Here is a 14,323-nt window from a genome sequence, read left to right on the forward strand (position 1 = left end):
TCAGCTGAGACAGAATTATAGCCGCCTGAGAGAGCCATACGGATCACAGTCAGAGGAGAAAGATCCCCACCATGGAGATTGAGGTGGTTTAGTTCATTTCACTTCCTATATTATTTTGCCATTACTATGTTATGTTCTTATTTTCTGCTGTTTTGTCTTAGTAGTGCATGATCCTTTGTTATTTCAATTCCTAGTTTCTAGTTTATTTTTCTATATTTTTTCTGTTATTTGTTTTCTATTCTAAAAAGTGCCGCATGTATTGCTCACTGAGCTTGAATTCAAAAGAAAAGAAAGAACAAAATATATATTGCATGAGAAATAGAGTTATAACAAAGAGTAGCCTTAATTACTTAAATGTGGTGGTATTCTCTGTGATTCTGAATGCATGACATGAACTGTGCATATTTGAATTTGAATAAAAGGATGTTGATGTATAAGGAACAAGAATTTAGAAAAGTATTATGAATTCTCTAAAGCTTGTGAAAGCTTAATCCTTGAAGCAAAAGAAACAGCAAAAGAAACAGCAAAAGAAAAAATAAAAGTAAGGTCCAAGACTCTCAGCATCAATGACTAGGAAGGTCAAGTATGATTAAAAGCTCAAAGAGTTGTTTCCCTAGTTATATGCTTGTGGTGCAATTGTGTCAAGTAATCCTTGAGACAGAGCACTAAGAGTCGAGATCAAGTGTATTTAGTAGAGTATGCCAAAGGCTTTGAGCACCACTGTCTGGCAGTAACTGAAGGAAAAATCAGAACTTAAAGAGAGTTCCCCAGTTAAGTGCTTGTAGTGTCTTTGTGTCAAGTGAAGCTTGAGACAGAACATTTAAAGTCACAGCTAGGCTCATGGTGCAAAGCACTAAAGAAAAGATAATTAAAGGAAATTTGCTGTGTTCAAGGATTAAACTGAAGTATAAGAGTTTAGAGAATTCATAATATTATCCGAATTCTAACTCCGAATGATAGCGAAATTCCTATTATTTAAGGGAGATTGAGATGCCAAAACCATTCAGTATTACAACAAGTAAACCCCACTTTAAGCAGAGACATGAGCCTAATTGAACTCTCACTTCTCATGCAAATTCACATCTTAACCCTGTATTAGTTTTGGTTGCTTGAGGACAAGCAACAATTCAAGTTTGGTGTTGTGATGCGTGAGCATCTTTCCTATCTTTTCCTAATGAATTTGCATTCAAATTGTTGAGTTTAATCAAGAATTAATTATCTTTTAGCCACTATGAATGCTAATTTGAGTCTTTTACAACTCTGTTTATTTCAGGTAGCATTCGAATGGATTTGATGGAGTATCTATAGAAAAAGAGAAGAAAGCGAATGATGTTGTCAACCCTGACCTCTTTGCACTCTAACCTAAATAACTCGAACTATAGAGGTCCAATTGACATGATTCTAGTGGCATTGAAAAGCTAACTTTCAGAACTTTCCAATGATATATAATAGTCCATACTTCTTCTCCATCAAATCTGCAAGGGTGGCGCCTAACTTGAGGTTTCTCAAGTTAGGCGCCAAAATCAACTACATCCATTAATCCAAAGCAACCAAGATGGCACCTAACTTGAGAAATCTCAAGTTAGGCGCCAGGACAAAGCAAGGGGCATCCAAGGAGTCTGCCAAGGTAGTGCCCAGACACAACATCAACAAGCAAATTGGTTCTGCTTCCTTCAAGTTAGGCGCAATCCCTTCTCAAGTTAGGCGTAGCAACACTCACATCAGCTCCAATTCATGCTGTCTTAGCCACGCGTAACTTCACATTAGTGAAGTTAGGCTCCAGTCCAAGCATGCCAAGTTCAATGGTCCCCACGCATGACAAAGAGCATTCGAAGATTCGTTTTTATTCTGATTAAAACTCTTATTTTAATTAAAAATAGGAAAAGATATTATTTAGTTTTAGGAAATATAATTTACATTAATTAGGATTAGATATAAAAGAGAAAAGAATCAGCCCTTCGGACTCTTCTCATCTCTTCTCTTCTACCTCATTTGGGAATTTACAGTTTTACAGAATCCTAATTTTCTCTCTGGATCATGAGCAACTAAACCTCCACTGTTAAGGTAAAGAGCTCTGTTTATTGTATGGATTGATACTATTACTTTTCTATTTTAATTCTTGTACTGATTTCTATTTCAAGAATTGTTTTCATTTTCTATCTTATGAATTTGGGCGAAACGGAAGTATAACCCTTGTTCTAATTGAGTTCTTGTATAACTTGGAAAAGCTCTTTACTTGAACAACAGTTTGAAAACAATTTCTCCTAAATTTCTAATTATCTGGACTTAACGGGGTACGTGACATATAATCCTCTTATATTTGGGTAATTAGGGTTTCTGTGACACATAAACTAGAATTAAACTTAACCCTCTAATTAGAATTGAGTGACCAAGAAATTGGTGGTTGATGAAGGTTAGAGGAAACTAAAAAAGTCTAAGGAATTAGGGTTTAGTTACATATAGTTTGCCATGATGGAATCTTGCATGATTAAAATAGTTAGTAAGAAAAGTCAATGCAAAAGATAGATATCTCTGAAACCTTAACTATTTTCTCCATATATATTTCATCTCAATTTACTACCTGCTTTCTGATCTTCTGAATTTACTGTTTGATACAATGAAACTCTTAAAACACTATTTTTTATTTGTCTAACTAAACAAATCACTTGACCTTTATTACTTAATCCATCAATTCTCGTGAAATCAATCCTTATTTTACTTAAAGTACTACTTAATACGATCCGATACACATACCAATTAATTTGTAGTTATAAATTCCACACCAGCTGCCATTTCATCAACTCTATTGTCTAGTGTTCCGCCACCACTTCAATAGATCCCCTTGTATTCGTATCAGTACCTAGGATATTTTGTGATTCCAATACTATCTCTCCAAACTAAAGAAGCTAGCACTTCTACTTATGCTAGTATCAGTACCAGACTATTATTCCCATTTCCTTATCCATACCCATATCCCTACCCTCATATCAATTCTCCCCACCTCCTCTATCTTCTTGATTTTGTTATCTAATTTAATTTTTACTTTTTTATATGTTTGTATTTTTTCATGAGTATACTTTTATTTTAAGACTTTAATTTGGAATACATTTTTATACTTTACTTCTTAAATTCAAAAACATATTTAAATATAACATAGTATTTACATTCATTATTAATTTAAATATTTATTATTAATTATTTTTAAATATTTAACAATGATTAAACTTTTGAATCTAAATCATAATTTACATTTACTATTGATTTATATAAATACCGTTAAATAATTTTCAATTAACATGTGAGGTGGAGATACCACTGCATTCCACATCTCCTTCACACGTGGCGCTGTCCAGGTCGGCATCATCTTCATAAGAGGCGCAATTACCTTCAATATTTTCTTTATGCTAGACGTAGGCCAATTCAGCATTTTCTTATTGATTTCGTGAATTGGTTTGGTACTTCTAAGTCAGCAACGCGACAAAAATACTAGTTGTCACCATGGCAAAAGGGTGACAACTGGTAATATGTTTGAAAATAGTGATAATTTAGTAAATAAATCTAGAAATAGATAGGTAAAAAAGCATCATAATTAAATAGTTAGTTTTCTAAAATTTTATTTAATAATAGCATAAAATATGACAGAAGTATATAATAAACAAATATTATTATTTTGGGGAGATTATTATCATTAGGTTATTAATGAGTAAATAGTCAAATTTTTTTTTAAAATATCATTCATTTTTTAAATTAAGTCTTTGAACAAATTTTCTAATCAAATTTATTTTTCAAAGATTTTAAATTAATTACGTTAGTTATTTCGTCATTTTTTTTTGTTGACAGTATCAAAATTTACAAATATAGCACATTAAGTGACACCACTATATATATTTAAGTGTCTTAATTAGCTGTTAATTTAATTTTTTTTGTGTAAAATTAGATCAAATTAAAACCTAATTGAAGGAGAACTTTGAAGTATTGGAATCTCTCAATTTGGAATTGATTTGATTTAATTTCATAAAATTATCATATTAACCATCAATTAAGACTATTAGGTATGTATTATAATATCAGTTAACGTGTTACATTAGCAAATTTTGACACAATTAATAATAGAAGTAGCAGAAGAACAAACATAATTAATTTAAAATCTTTAAAAAATAAAATTTATTAAGAAAAATTTTCAAAGATCAATTTAAAGAACGACTAATTTTTTAATGACTAATTTAACCATTTATCAAGTTTCCAATAGTAGCAGTCCAATAATAAGTCAATAACTTTTATTCTTGTATTATGTTTTTACTAACTTATTAGTTATTATCCTCACCAGTAATTGAAAATATATAAAACGAGAACTTTTTAGTCTTAATATTAAAAATAGGTTTAATTATTCTGTTAATCTTCTTAATTTTATTAAATTTATAACTAAATTCTTATAATTTTTTTAATTGAATTTTTATATTATTTTTAGTTTTGTAATTAGATTCTTTCTATATTAAAAATGTTAAAATAAATCGAAAATTTTTTTTAATAAAATATGCAGTTAAAGATCTAATTAAATTTTTAATTATAAATATATTTAATTTATAAAAAAATATTTAGTTAACTCTAATATTTTTTATATTAAAAAAAATTTAATTATAAAATTAAAAATAATATAAAATTTAATTAAAAATTTTAAAAATTTACTTATAAATTTAACAAAATTATAAAAATCAACAGAATAATTAAACTTTAAAAATATCGATTTTTTCCATCTACGTCTATACACTTTGTGACAGTATTTGTCCATATTTTTCGTAAACAATTAAGCACTGCTAGAATGACCTAAATCATGTTGGATGTTTATGTTTGCCAAAAATGGAGATTGGTTTGGAAGATACTAGTATATCAGAAGTTTTGTTTACGTAATTACGTTGGTTACTAGAAAAGATATGTGTAATAAATTCATCAAACTTAGGCCATTTTAATTTCTTTGGGAGCTGTGAAACTAAATTGAAATTGTGATTTCTGTCGTTTCCGTTCAAAATTAGCGCAAGCAGTGAATGTTCGTCAGGTAAGAAAAATATACTTTTCGCCAAAGCCAAAGATAATGTCACAAATGGAAATTAATTTCTCGGCATGCAAAAGCATTCAAAGAGAATGGCAAAAGGAATAACAATAATAATGACGCTAGTTGTGAAATTGCGTATGGATTAGTTAATGCTCCATTTTCTCTCGCTCTTCACTCCTCACCCATTATTTTAAAAAATATAACTACGCCCTCAAGTAATTTTATAGACCAAGTGCCAACTAAATTAGATATGAACGTTTATTTGGTTGGAATAAATAATTTTATTAACCTAGATTATTCATATTAAATCACAAAAAAAATATATCATAATGCAGAAAGGTATTTTTACTCATAAAAATTAGAAATTAATAGAAAGATTTGGATCTTATAGTCATTTCGATTTTCGTCAACCAAGGCCGTCTTTTATATTCTTAGACGGTTGAATTGCAACTCTTCTGATGGGGAAAGAGCATAAAGGCGACTTTGGTATATTAGGGACCGAAACCCTGAAGGCACTATTTATATTTAAGCATAGTACCTATTAAATCCTAAAATCCAAATAAAATAGTATCTAAAGTCAATATATCTAAAATCCAAAAGATAATTATCTAAAGAATAGAAGATAATATCCGGTTTTATTCTCATTTAATTTCAAATCAAAAGTAATAATGACTTATTCAATTTAGTATTTAAAATAATAAATGAGATCACCATTATATAAGTCATTTAATTTGAAATAGCATAATTGTTATTAAAATTAATATATGTATTGCTCACAAACAAATTAGGAAATTAAAATAATTTCCTAACAATCTCCCACTTTGGCTATACATATATTCTTTCTTGACATAATCACATCTTATAAACTTTATGCGCACATCTGAATGCTATTTCTCTCGTTACTTTAACAATCTGGTCCATCTCATATATTAGATATGGAATCACCGCAGCTTTTATCACATTAATGTCGTGACTAAACCACAACAATCACCATCCTAATATACTTAACGACATAGATCATATTTGGATGAGTAATATGAAAATTACATGCCAAGTGAACTAATGCATGTCTATTTTGAGATGGTCCAACTTTAAAACTTTATTGAGATCAAACACAAAGTAAATATTGCAAAATGAACATTTCACATAACATGAAATAAACCATCAACTTAATTCTGCAGAAAATAATTCAATATCTGTCATAGGACATATAGCACAAAAGAAAAACTCCCACTAAATCAAGGCATCACAAATATTGACACCCATCCGAGTAGTGTGATCATGAAAGACTTTAGGGACCAATCCCTTGGTTAATGGGTCTGCTAGCATATAGTCTATTCTTATATGTTCTATGGAAATCTGTTTTTCTTAACCTTTTTCCTTGACAACTATGAACTTAATGTCTATATGCTTCAATTTTGTCAAGCTCTTATTGTTGTTGGAGTATAGTATTGCTGATTTATTTGTCACAAAATATCTTTAATGACCTTTCAATGCCATCTACTATACGTAGCTTAGTGACAAAGTTTTACAACTATATGCTATGAAATCGGAATTAGAGTACCAAATGATCTCCAAATTTTCTGATCTCCGATAAGTAAGCATGTAATCATTTGTTCTCTTTAAATAACGCATTACGCGTTTAACAACTATTTAATGATCCATGCCTAGATTGCTCAAGTATCTACCCAACTCTCCCACTATAAATTATATATCAGGACGTGTGCAGACTTGAGCATACATTAAGCTCCCTAGTACTGATGCATAAGGTTTATCATGTATTGTTGTCCTCTCAAGATCATTTTTAGGGCATTGCTTGAGACTGAACTTGTCTTCTTTAGTTACGGTGTGTCCATTGGCCTACATCTTTCCATGTCATATCTACTTAAAATATTTTCGATATAGTTTTTTGTGATAATCCAACAATACCTTGAGAGCAATCTCTTAGTATCTCGATTCCTAATACAAAAGAGGCATCACTAAGATCTTTTATTTCGAATTTGTTTGATAGAAATTTCTTAGTTTCATGTAACAAGCCTATATCATTACTGGCAAGTAGAACGTCATCAACATATAAGACCAAAAAGATGTATTTACTCCCACTGAACTTGTGGTATACACACTCATCTATGATATTTACCTCAAAATCATGAGTTAATGACTTGATGAACTTGTGATACCATTAACGGAAAGCTTGTCTAAGACCATAGATAAATTTTTACCTTTCTCTATTAGATCTCCTTAATGACACTTCTTGAGATTGTTGAGCGTACTGTATAGATTGAAATTGAGAAGGATTTTCATTATTTTCTTGTGTTGTAGCAGTATCATGAGCAACAATAATATTCTCATTGTTCTCTTGTAACACATTCTAATATATTTGATTTTATATTTTTTCATACATATAAATCTGGTTTGTGTATATTCAGAATTTGACCTTTATGTAATAAAAAAATTGCATAACTTTCTACATTAAAATTATTATTCTTTTGTAATGTTGTATTAGGGTAAATATTTTCTATTTGGTTATTTAATTATGTATTGGTACATTGGTCAAATTATTTTTAATTCTTACACATATTTTCTAAAAATCTATGTACATAATATTATTTAATATTTGATCTAGAAATATTAAAATTAGTTGAAAAAATTAGCGATACAGCCATATTGAGATACTTTTAAAATTTGAAGTGTATTTAACTAATGAATGAAAATTTAAAAGGATTTACTTTTCTAAAAAGAAAATAAATAAATAACTTGTGAGTCAAAGTGATTCGTGAGTCAGTTTTTTTTTTTGGTGAGGTGCGACTAATTAACAACTAATAAATTAATTATTTTATATTTTTATTTTATAATAATAATATTAATTTTATACACATATAATCATATATTTATATTCATATTTGTTAAATATACAATTGTTATTTTTTATTTTTATCATATTTAAATTGCAATATCTTTGATTGTTTTAATGTATGTTGAATGAATGATGAATTAAAACCTGATAAATCTAATAAAATTATTTATGATAGAAGAAAACATTATATCTATATCTTAATATTTTGATATAAATTTTATAATCATATTTTTATATATGATTTCGATAGATAGCAAAACTGTAGTTAACAAATAGATAACGTATAATAGATAGTTTCTTGATATATAAAATACTTTATCTATATAAAATTATATATTATGTTTATGCATGCTATTTGAGTTAGCTCATAAACTCTCTGTAAGAAGGGTTTGAACTTCACGAATAAACTCAATTATTAAAGATGTATTTGGATTAGCGTTTAAAGTATAAAAAATTTGTTTAATTTTTTCTGAAAGTTTTATTTTTTGGTTATTTTTTTCTTTTTCTGAGCGTAAATTTGATTCTACCTTTTAACCCACCTTTATCAAAAACTACTATTTTTAGTATTTATGTTCAACTTTTTAGATTGGGCTGAAATTTATTTTTATGTACTAATTGTATCTTTGTTATTTATATGATGAATTTGTTGTTTTTTTATAATATTTTTTTAATACTCTTTCATGCATATTTTTTTTTATAAAATTTTTATTATTTTTTATTTATATAAATTTTTTTACTGTTATTTTTATTTTTTTTGTATGAAATATTTTTTTTCTTTTAAATTATGATTCTATTAATCCTATAAGAGTACTACTGACAATACAAAAAAAAATGTTAAATTTATTTAAATATCCATAATAAAATTATAAAATAATATAAAATAATTATTTAAATTCATATATTTTTCTATAATTTTTTATCTAAAAATAATTTTAAATAATATAATCCAAACTATATTTAATTTACTATAATCTATTTTGAATAAAAATTATCAAACATAAATCACGTTTCTACCAACTCACTTTTAATCAAAATCAATTTTACAAAATTAATTTTATACAAATCTTCATTTACAAACGATAAACCAAACACATACTAATAAATACAGTGATAAATCAAGTTTAATTTTATCAACCAAACATAAACTTAGTCTCACTCAACTCAATTCAGCTCAATTCATTTTCAATCCTACCTGTGTTTATGTGTTGCAAAGCACAAAGAGGGAAAAAGGGTATTTGCGGCAAATTGAAGATGCTTTGCATGTGCCATTGGCAGCTTGCTAACCATCCTAGTAAAAACCGCTATGCCCCACATGGATTTTAAAGATTTCCCCCTATGAAAGCAACAAAACCACACGCTTTCCACCAAAAACCACTCTTGTGTCTAACAAGCTATGTTATTCTAGCTATAGTTCGTTTATTTGGCATTTAGTAATTAGTAGAATCTGTGTAAAATATAGTGTTTAGTGGTTAGGTCTCCTATTTCCTATATTTTACTTGAATTACGAATGTGTATTTGACTTCACGTATCCCTTCTTATCTAGATTTATGTGAGTGATGATTTCAACTGTTACTGTAATTCTATTTATTAAATATTTAACTGTTTGACTTGAGTAGAAATTATTACCACCATCCTTTTTAAATTTTTTCTTTTGTTGTAAAATTCGACCTTAACACCTTTAAAAGGCAAAGTTTATTATCCATCACTTTAAGAACTTACTGATATATTTTAATCTATTTGAGAATAAAAAAGGAAAACCTTCTAAATTTAGATTAAACACTCAAATTGATTTTAAAAAAATTTTAGATCAAATATTTTTATCTCTTAACAAATTTTTGTACTGAATATTATTTTTATCAGATAAATTAGTCCATTTATTATTTAAAAAAAAAACCTAATTTCTCTTATAGTGATATTTGTTGAAAATTTAATTGTCTATCTTATAAGAAAATTTATTAAAAACTTATTTATTCGACACACATTAGAAATTTGACTGAAAACAACAAAAAAACAATCTGTCCAATAAAAATAACTTTTGAGAATTTCTAAATAATAAAATTTTATCAAATTTAGGAACCAAAGTATCCTACATGAAATTCTTTTAAGGACAATTTGTTTACTCTTGATTTTTTTAAGGCAAAGATATACCAAAATTAAGACTAAGAGTGGACAATCAATGTGGCAAGAAAGAAAAATTCTTTTGAAACTTCAAAAAGTGGACCCCTTTCAAGCCTTCCTTTTGCAATTTGCATCATTATTAAAAAAATATATGTATTATTTGTATAAATGTTTTATTTTTAGTATTAAATTAATTGAGAAAAAGATATAAATGTATACCGTAACTGAACAAAAGAAAGTGGTAGATAGAATTTTTTTTATTCTAAAAGTGTGGAAAATAATAACCGACTTATACACCTATACCTAATTACCTATAGTATGCCCTTGCGGTTTTTGGTCCCAACAGTTATAAAAGCGTTAGTTAAAGTTAGTGAATTTGTGACTGTGGTCCTTGTAGCCACCCCCTTACAACCCAAAAAGGTCTATAAATTAAGTCGCACTTCCCTTCATTATGCTTCACTCAACTACTCATCAACAACACATTTGCCTCTCATTTGTGTCTACTTCCCAATAACCAAAGTAATTGCTTCTTCCAAATATTGCTTCTTCATGTGGACTTCTAAAGTGCACATTTTTCCTAGCACAAATAATGTTGCCAAAAGTAAAATGACTAAATTCTTTTTGTTTTAATTTTCTTGCTCAGGTTGTCAACAAGAAAAGAAATGGATCTGATTGGTTTGGTCTTGGTCATCAACCTCGCAATGTTCTCCTCCTCCGTGTACGGCTATGGCGGAGGAGGGTGGATTAACGCACATGCTACCTTCTATGGTGGGAGTGATGCTTCAGGAACAATGGGTACGTTTGATGCAGAACCAGCATAAACAACTTTACTCATAATTCATTAATAACGAGTTAAAAATGTGTTTAAAGAAGCTTTCGTTAGTTTTCGACAATGTATATATATTCTATTATAATTAAGTACAGGAAAAAATAATAATTCTATCCAAATTTCCTATTTTCATAATACCATTCTTTTTTTTTTTTGATAAATTCATAAAAGATACCATTCAAAAAAATCATGTGAAAATAAACATTATAAAAAATGAGAGTGACATTATCATTTTTCTAAGTACAGAATGAGTAGATAGAATGTAGTTATTTTATTACTAGTTTTGCATTAAATTGTGTGGAGTAGATAGTTGAAGCTTCTTTCTCTAGAGCAAAACCCATTTGAGAAATGAATAATTTCTTTCAAATTACTATTTTTCAGGTGGGGCGTGTGGGTATGGGAACCTGTATAGTCAAGGGTATGGAACAAACACAGCAGCTTTGAGCACTGCACTGTTCAACAATGGTTTGAGCTGTGGTTCATGCTATGAGATAAGGTGTGTGAATGACCGTAGGTGGTGCCTACCTGGCTCCATAATGGTAACTGCCACCAATTTCTGCCCTCCAAACAATGCCTTACCCAATAACGCAGGAGGGTGGTGCAACCCTCCCTTGCACCACTTTGATCTTGCTCAGCCTGTTTTCTTGCGCATTGCGCAATACAGAGCTGGAATTGTCCCTGTTTCTTACAGAAGGTAACCTTTAATTTTCTTTTTGTTTTCTTCATGTCTTAATTTGAATATTAGGTTATGTTTAATTGGGGGATAAAAGTTTTCGTAAATAATTTTATTTATAAGTTTAGATATATTCATGGTAACTTTTATTCTATTTTTATCTCTCACTATACATACTTTTAATATGGCTCTATTATATGTTAAAATTTAAAACTCCTTCAAGAAAAAAAATCATATTTTTTCTGTAATTTTTTTTAAAACAAATAACATGTTAATAAAAATAAAGAAAAAGAAAAGAAAAGCCAATGACAAATATCTTCCCATGTGTAATTTTCACCATCAATGTATTCTATGTTAGCATTAGTTAAAAAAGGACCGGTTACCTCTCACTTATAACTAGTGAAAGTGATTTTTTTTATAATAATATGTTTTTTTTTTCTATTTTCTTTTGTTTAAATGCTAAAAGAGGGAAATTACTAATTGCTTGTCTATTTTGGCAAAGATAAATCTATAGCCAAATTTACTCTACGGTCAAATATGATGCGAGCGAATTTTCTTCCGTGTTTAAAAATTGATTTTCTTTGATGTATCACTATGTCGTCTTTATAGTTTTTTTAAGTTGGAGTGGGGAAAAACTAGTAACATGTATGTCACAATTTTTTTCTTCCTTTTTTGGTTCGGACAGAGTACCCTGCAGGAGAAGGGGAGGAATAAGGTTCACAGTCAATGGCCACTCATACTTCAACCTAGTCTTGGTGACAAACGTTGGCGGCGCCGGCGACGTTCATGGCGTGGCCATCAAGGGTTCAAGAACTGGGTGGATGCCAATGTCAAGAAACTGGGGACAGAATTGGCAGAGCAACAACTTCCTCAACGGCCAAAGTCTCTCCTTCAAAGTCACCACTAGTGATGACCGTAGTGTGGTCTCTTACAATGTTGCCCCAGCTGGATGGTCATTTGGCCAAACCTATTCTGGAGCCCAATTCCATTAAGATCTCTTCGATTCGCAATATCTGTCACTTCGAAATTTTCGGTACGCCAAAAATATTTATATCTATGTACCAAAAAAAAAAAAAAAATCGAAGTGGTAGTTATTAAGAATTGATGGTGGTATGCTATAGTTTCTTAAATTTAAATGTCCGTAGTAGTATATGACTTAATAGTATACTAGGATATTAGATAGTATGTTACTTGGTTATAGGGACAATTAATTAAGGAATAATTAAGCTATTTGCATTATTGGAGGGGGTTAGAAAATGGGAAGGGCTTATTTTAACTTAGCTCTTCATCATTTTCATTTGATTTGCGTTAAAGTAGGGAAATTCCTAATTAAGTGTTAGGAGCTTCCTTGATGATTGGGGGTGTTTTATATTTTATAGTGCTGCTAAAAGGAAAGCTAGCAGAATTAAAGTGGTTCATTGGTAAATTGGAAGAGGTGGACTATCTTAATTTCCACCCGCCATTGGTATTGGATCAGTGTTTTTTGCCCCCTCCACTGGTGGGGTGTTTAGTTACTTATCAGAAGCATTGTTTGCTTACTAATCCATTGTAATCAGCCCTTATTAGCTGAGTATGTCTTTTTGCTGTATTAGAGACTCAAAGTGTAAATGTTTCTATTTCTGCATGTAATGGAAAGTTGAAGTAATTTACTAGTAACACCTCTTGTTTTGTTTTGTCTTATTTTAATTTTTGTTATTTTATTTAGAAAAGTAATAGAAAGTATATTTAACAAATATTTTATTGACAAAGTAATTTCATTAAGTTATTTATCCAAACATTATAATAAGAGTAAACGGTTAAATTGGTTCTTAGAAGGTCGTGCAATTTTCAAATCGATTTCCAAAAATTTTTTTAATTAAATTCATTCTTAGAAAATTTGAAATTAGTCACGTTAATTTTTTTATCACTTTTTTTACTAAAAGTGTTAATGAAAATTGACTTGATTGTGAAAGTTCTCAAGTGTATTGAAAATGGGGGTTTAAATCAATTCAATCACTTTTAGACTATTTAAAACTGACACGGACACAGGATACGATACGATACGGAACATGCTGACACACGAAATTTAAAATTTTACATGCAGGGAGACATATAAAATATAAAGTATTTTTTAGATAAATTATAATAATATTTTGATATTTTATTGATATTAAAATATAAATTAAAATTTTTAATTATTTTTAATGTCTTATTTTAATTATATCAAGTATTTAAAATATTTTTTTAATAAATAATAATATATATTATATCTAAATTTATTTTAAGAATATATGTTAAGAATAAGACTGGAGGACACGCTGATATGTGATGATATTTAGGTGTGTGGAGATATATCCAAAAAAAAATTTTTTTTTTATTAAGATACAATCGAAACACGCGTATCAAACAAAATGTTGTGTCCGAAAATGTCGTGTTTCATAAATAATATACGAAGAAAGTGCAGCAGCTCCCTTAATTTGATTCTAATTTGGGGCTTTAAATGTTACATCATGGTGCAAGATCCTTCCAATCATAACTTGATTATTCCTTAATGAAATTTTCATTAACATGTATTATTCTTGTTTTCTTGAAAGAATATGATTGATTCTTACGATCATTAAATTAGCTATAATTAATAATAATTAATTATGTTTATCATCATAAAATATTAAAGATAACTTGACTCAATAAGTTAATTAAATGATATGTCAGTACACACATAAAATTTAGCTATCAGTACCATAATTTTTTAAAATTTGATCAAATAAACTCTAAATAATAAATCTTAATCCCAAAGTGGTGAGTGGAGAATTGGGA

At 28.8% G+C, this 14,323-nt stretch overlaps 1 protein-coding gene across 1 annotated transcript; it reads left to right on the plus strand.

Moving 5' to 3' along the window:
- The first annotated feature begins 10,492 nt into the window (after positions 1–10,492).
- LOC130979211 (expansin-A10-like) lies at positions 10,493–13,205 on the plus strand. Its single transcript, XM_057902588.1, has 4 exons — positions 10,493–10,544; positions 10,669–10,820; positions 11,236–11,548; positions 12,213–13,205. The coding sequence occupies exons 2-4, from the start codon at positions 10,688–10,690 to the stop codon at positions 12,517–12,519; spliced, it is 753 nt and encodes a 250-aa protein (XP_057758571.1). The 5' UTR covers positions 10,493–10,544; positions 10,669–10,687; the 3' UTR covers positions 12,520–13,205.
- Positions 13,206–14,323: the final 1,118 nt, after the last annotated feature.

This window comes from Arachis stenosperma, chromosome 5 (assembly GCF_014773155.1).
Source record: "Arachis stenosperma cultivar V10309 chromosome 5, arast.V10309.gnm1.PFL2, whole genome shotgun sequence".
In the NCBI taxonomy this organism is placed as follows: domain Eukaryota; kingdom Viridiplantae; phylum Streptophyta; class Magnoliopsida; order Fabales; family Fabaceae; genus Arachis; species Arachis stenosperma.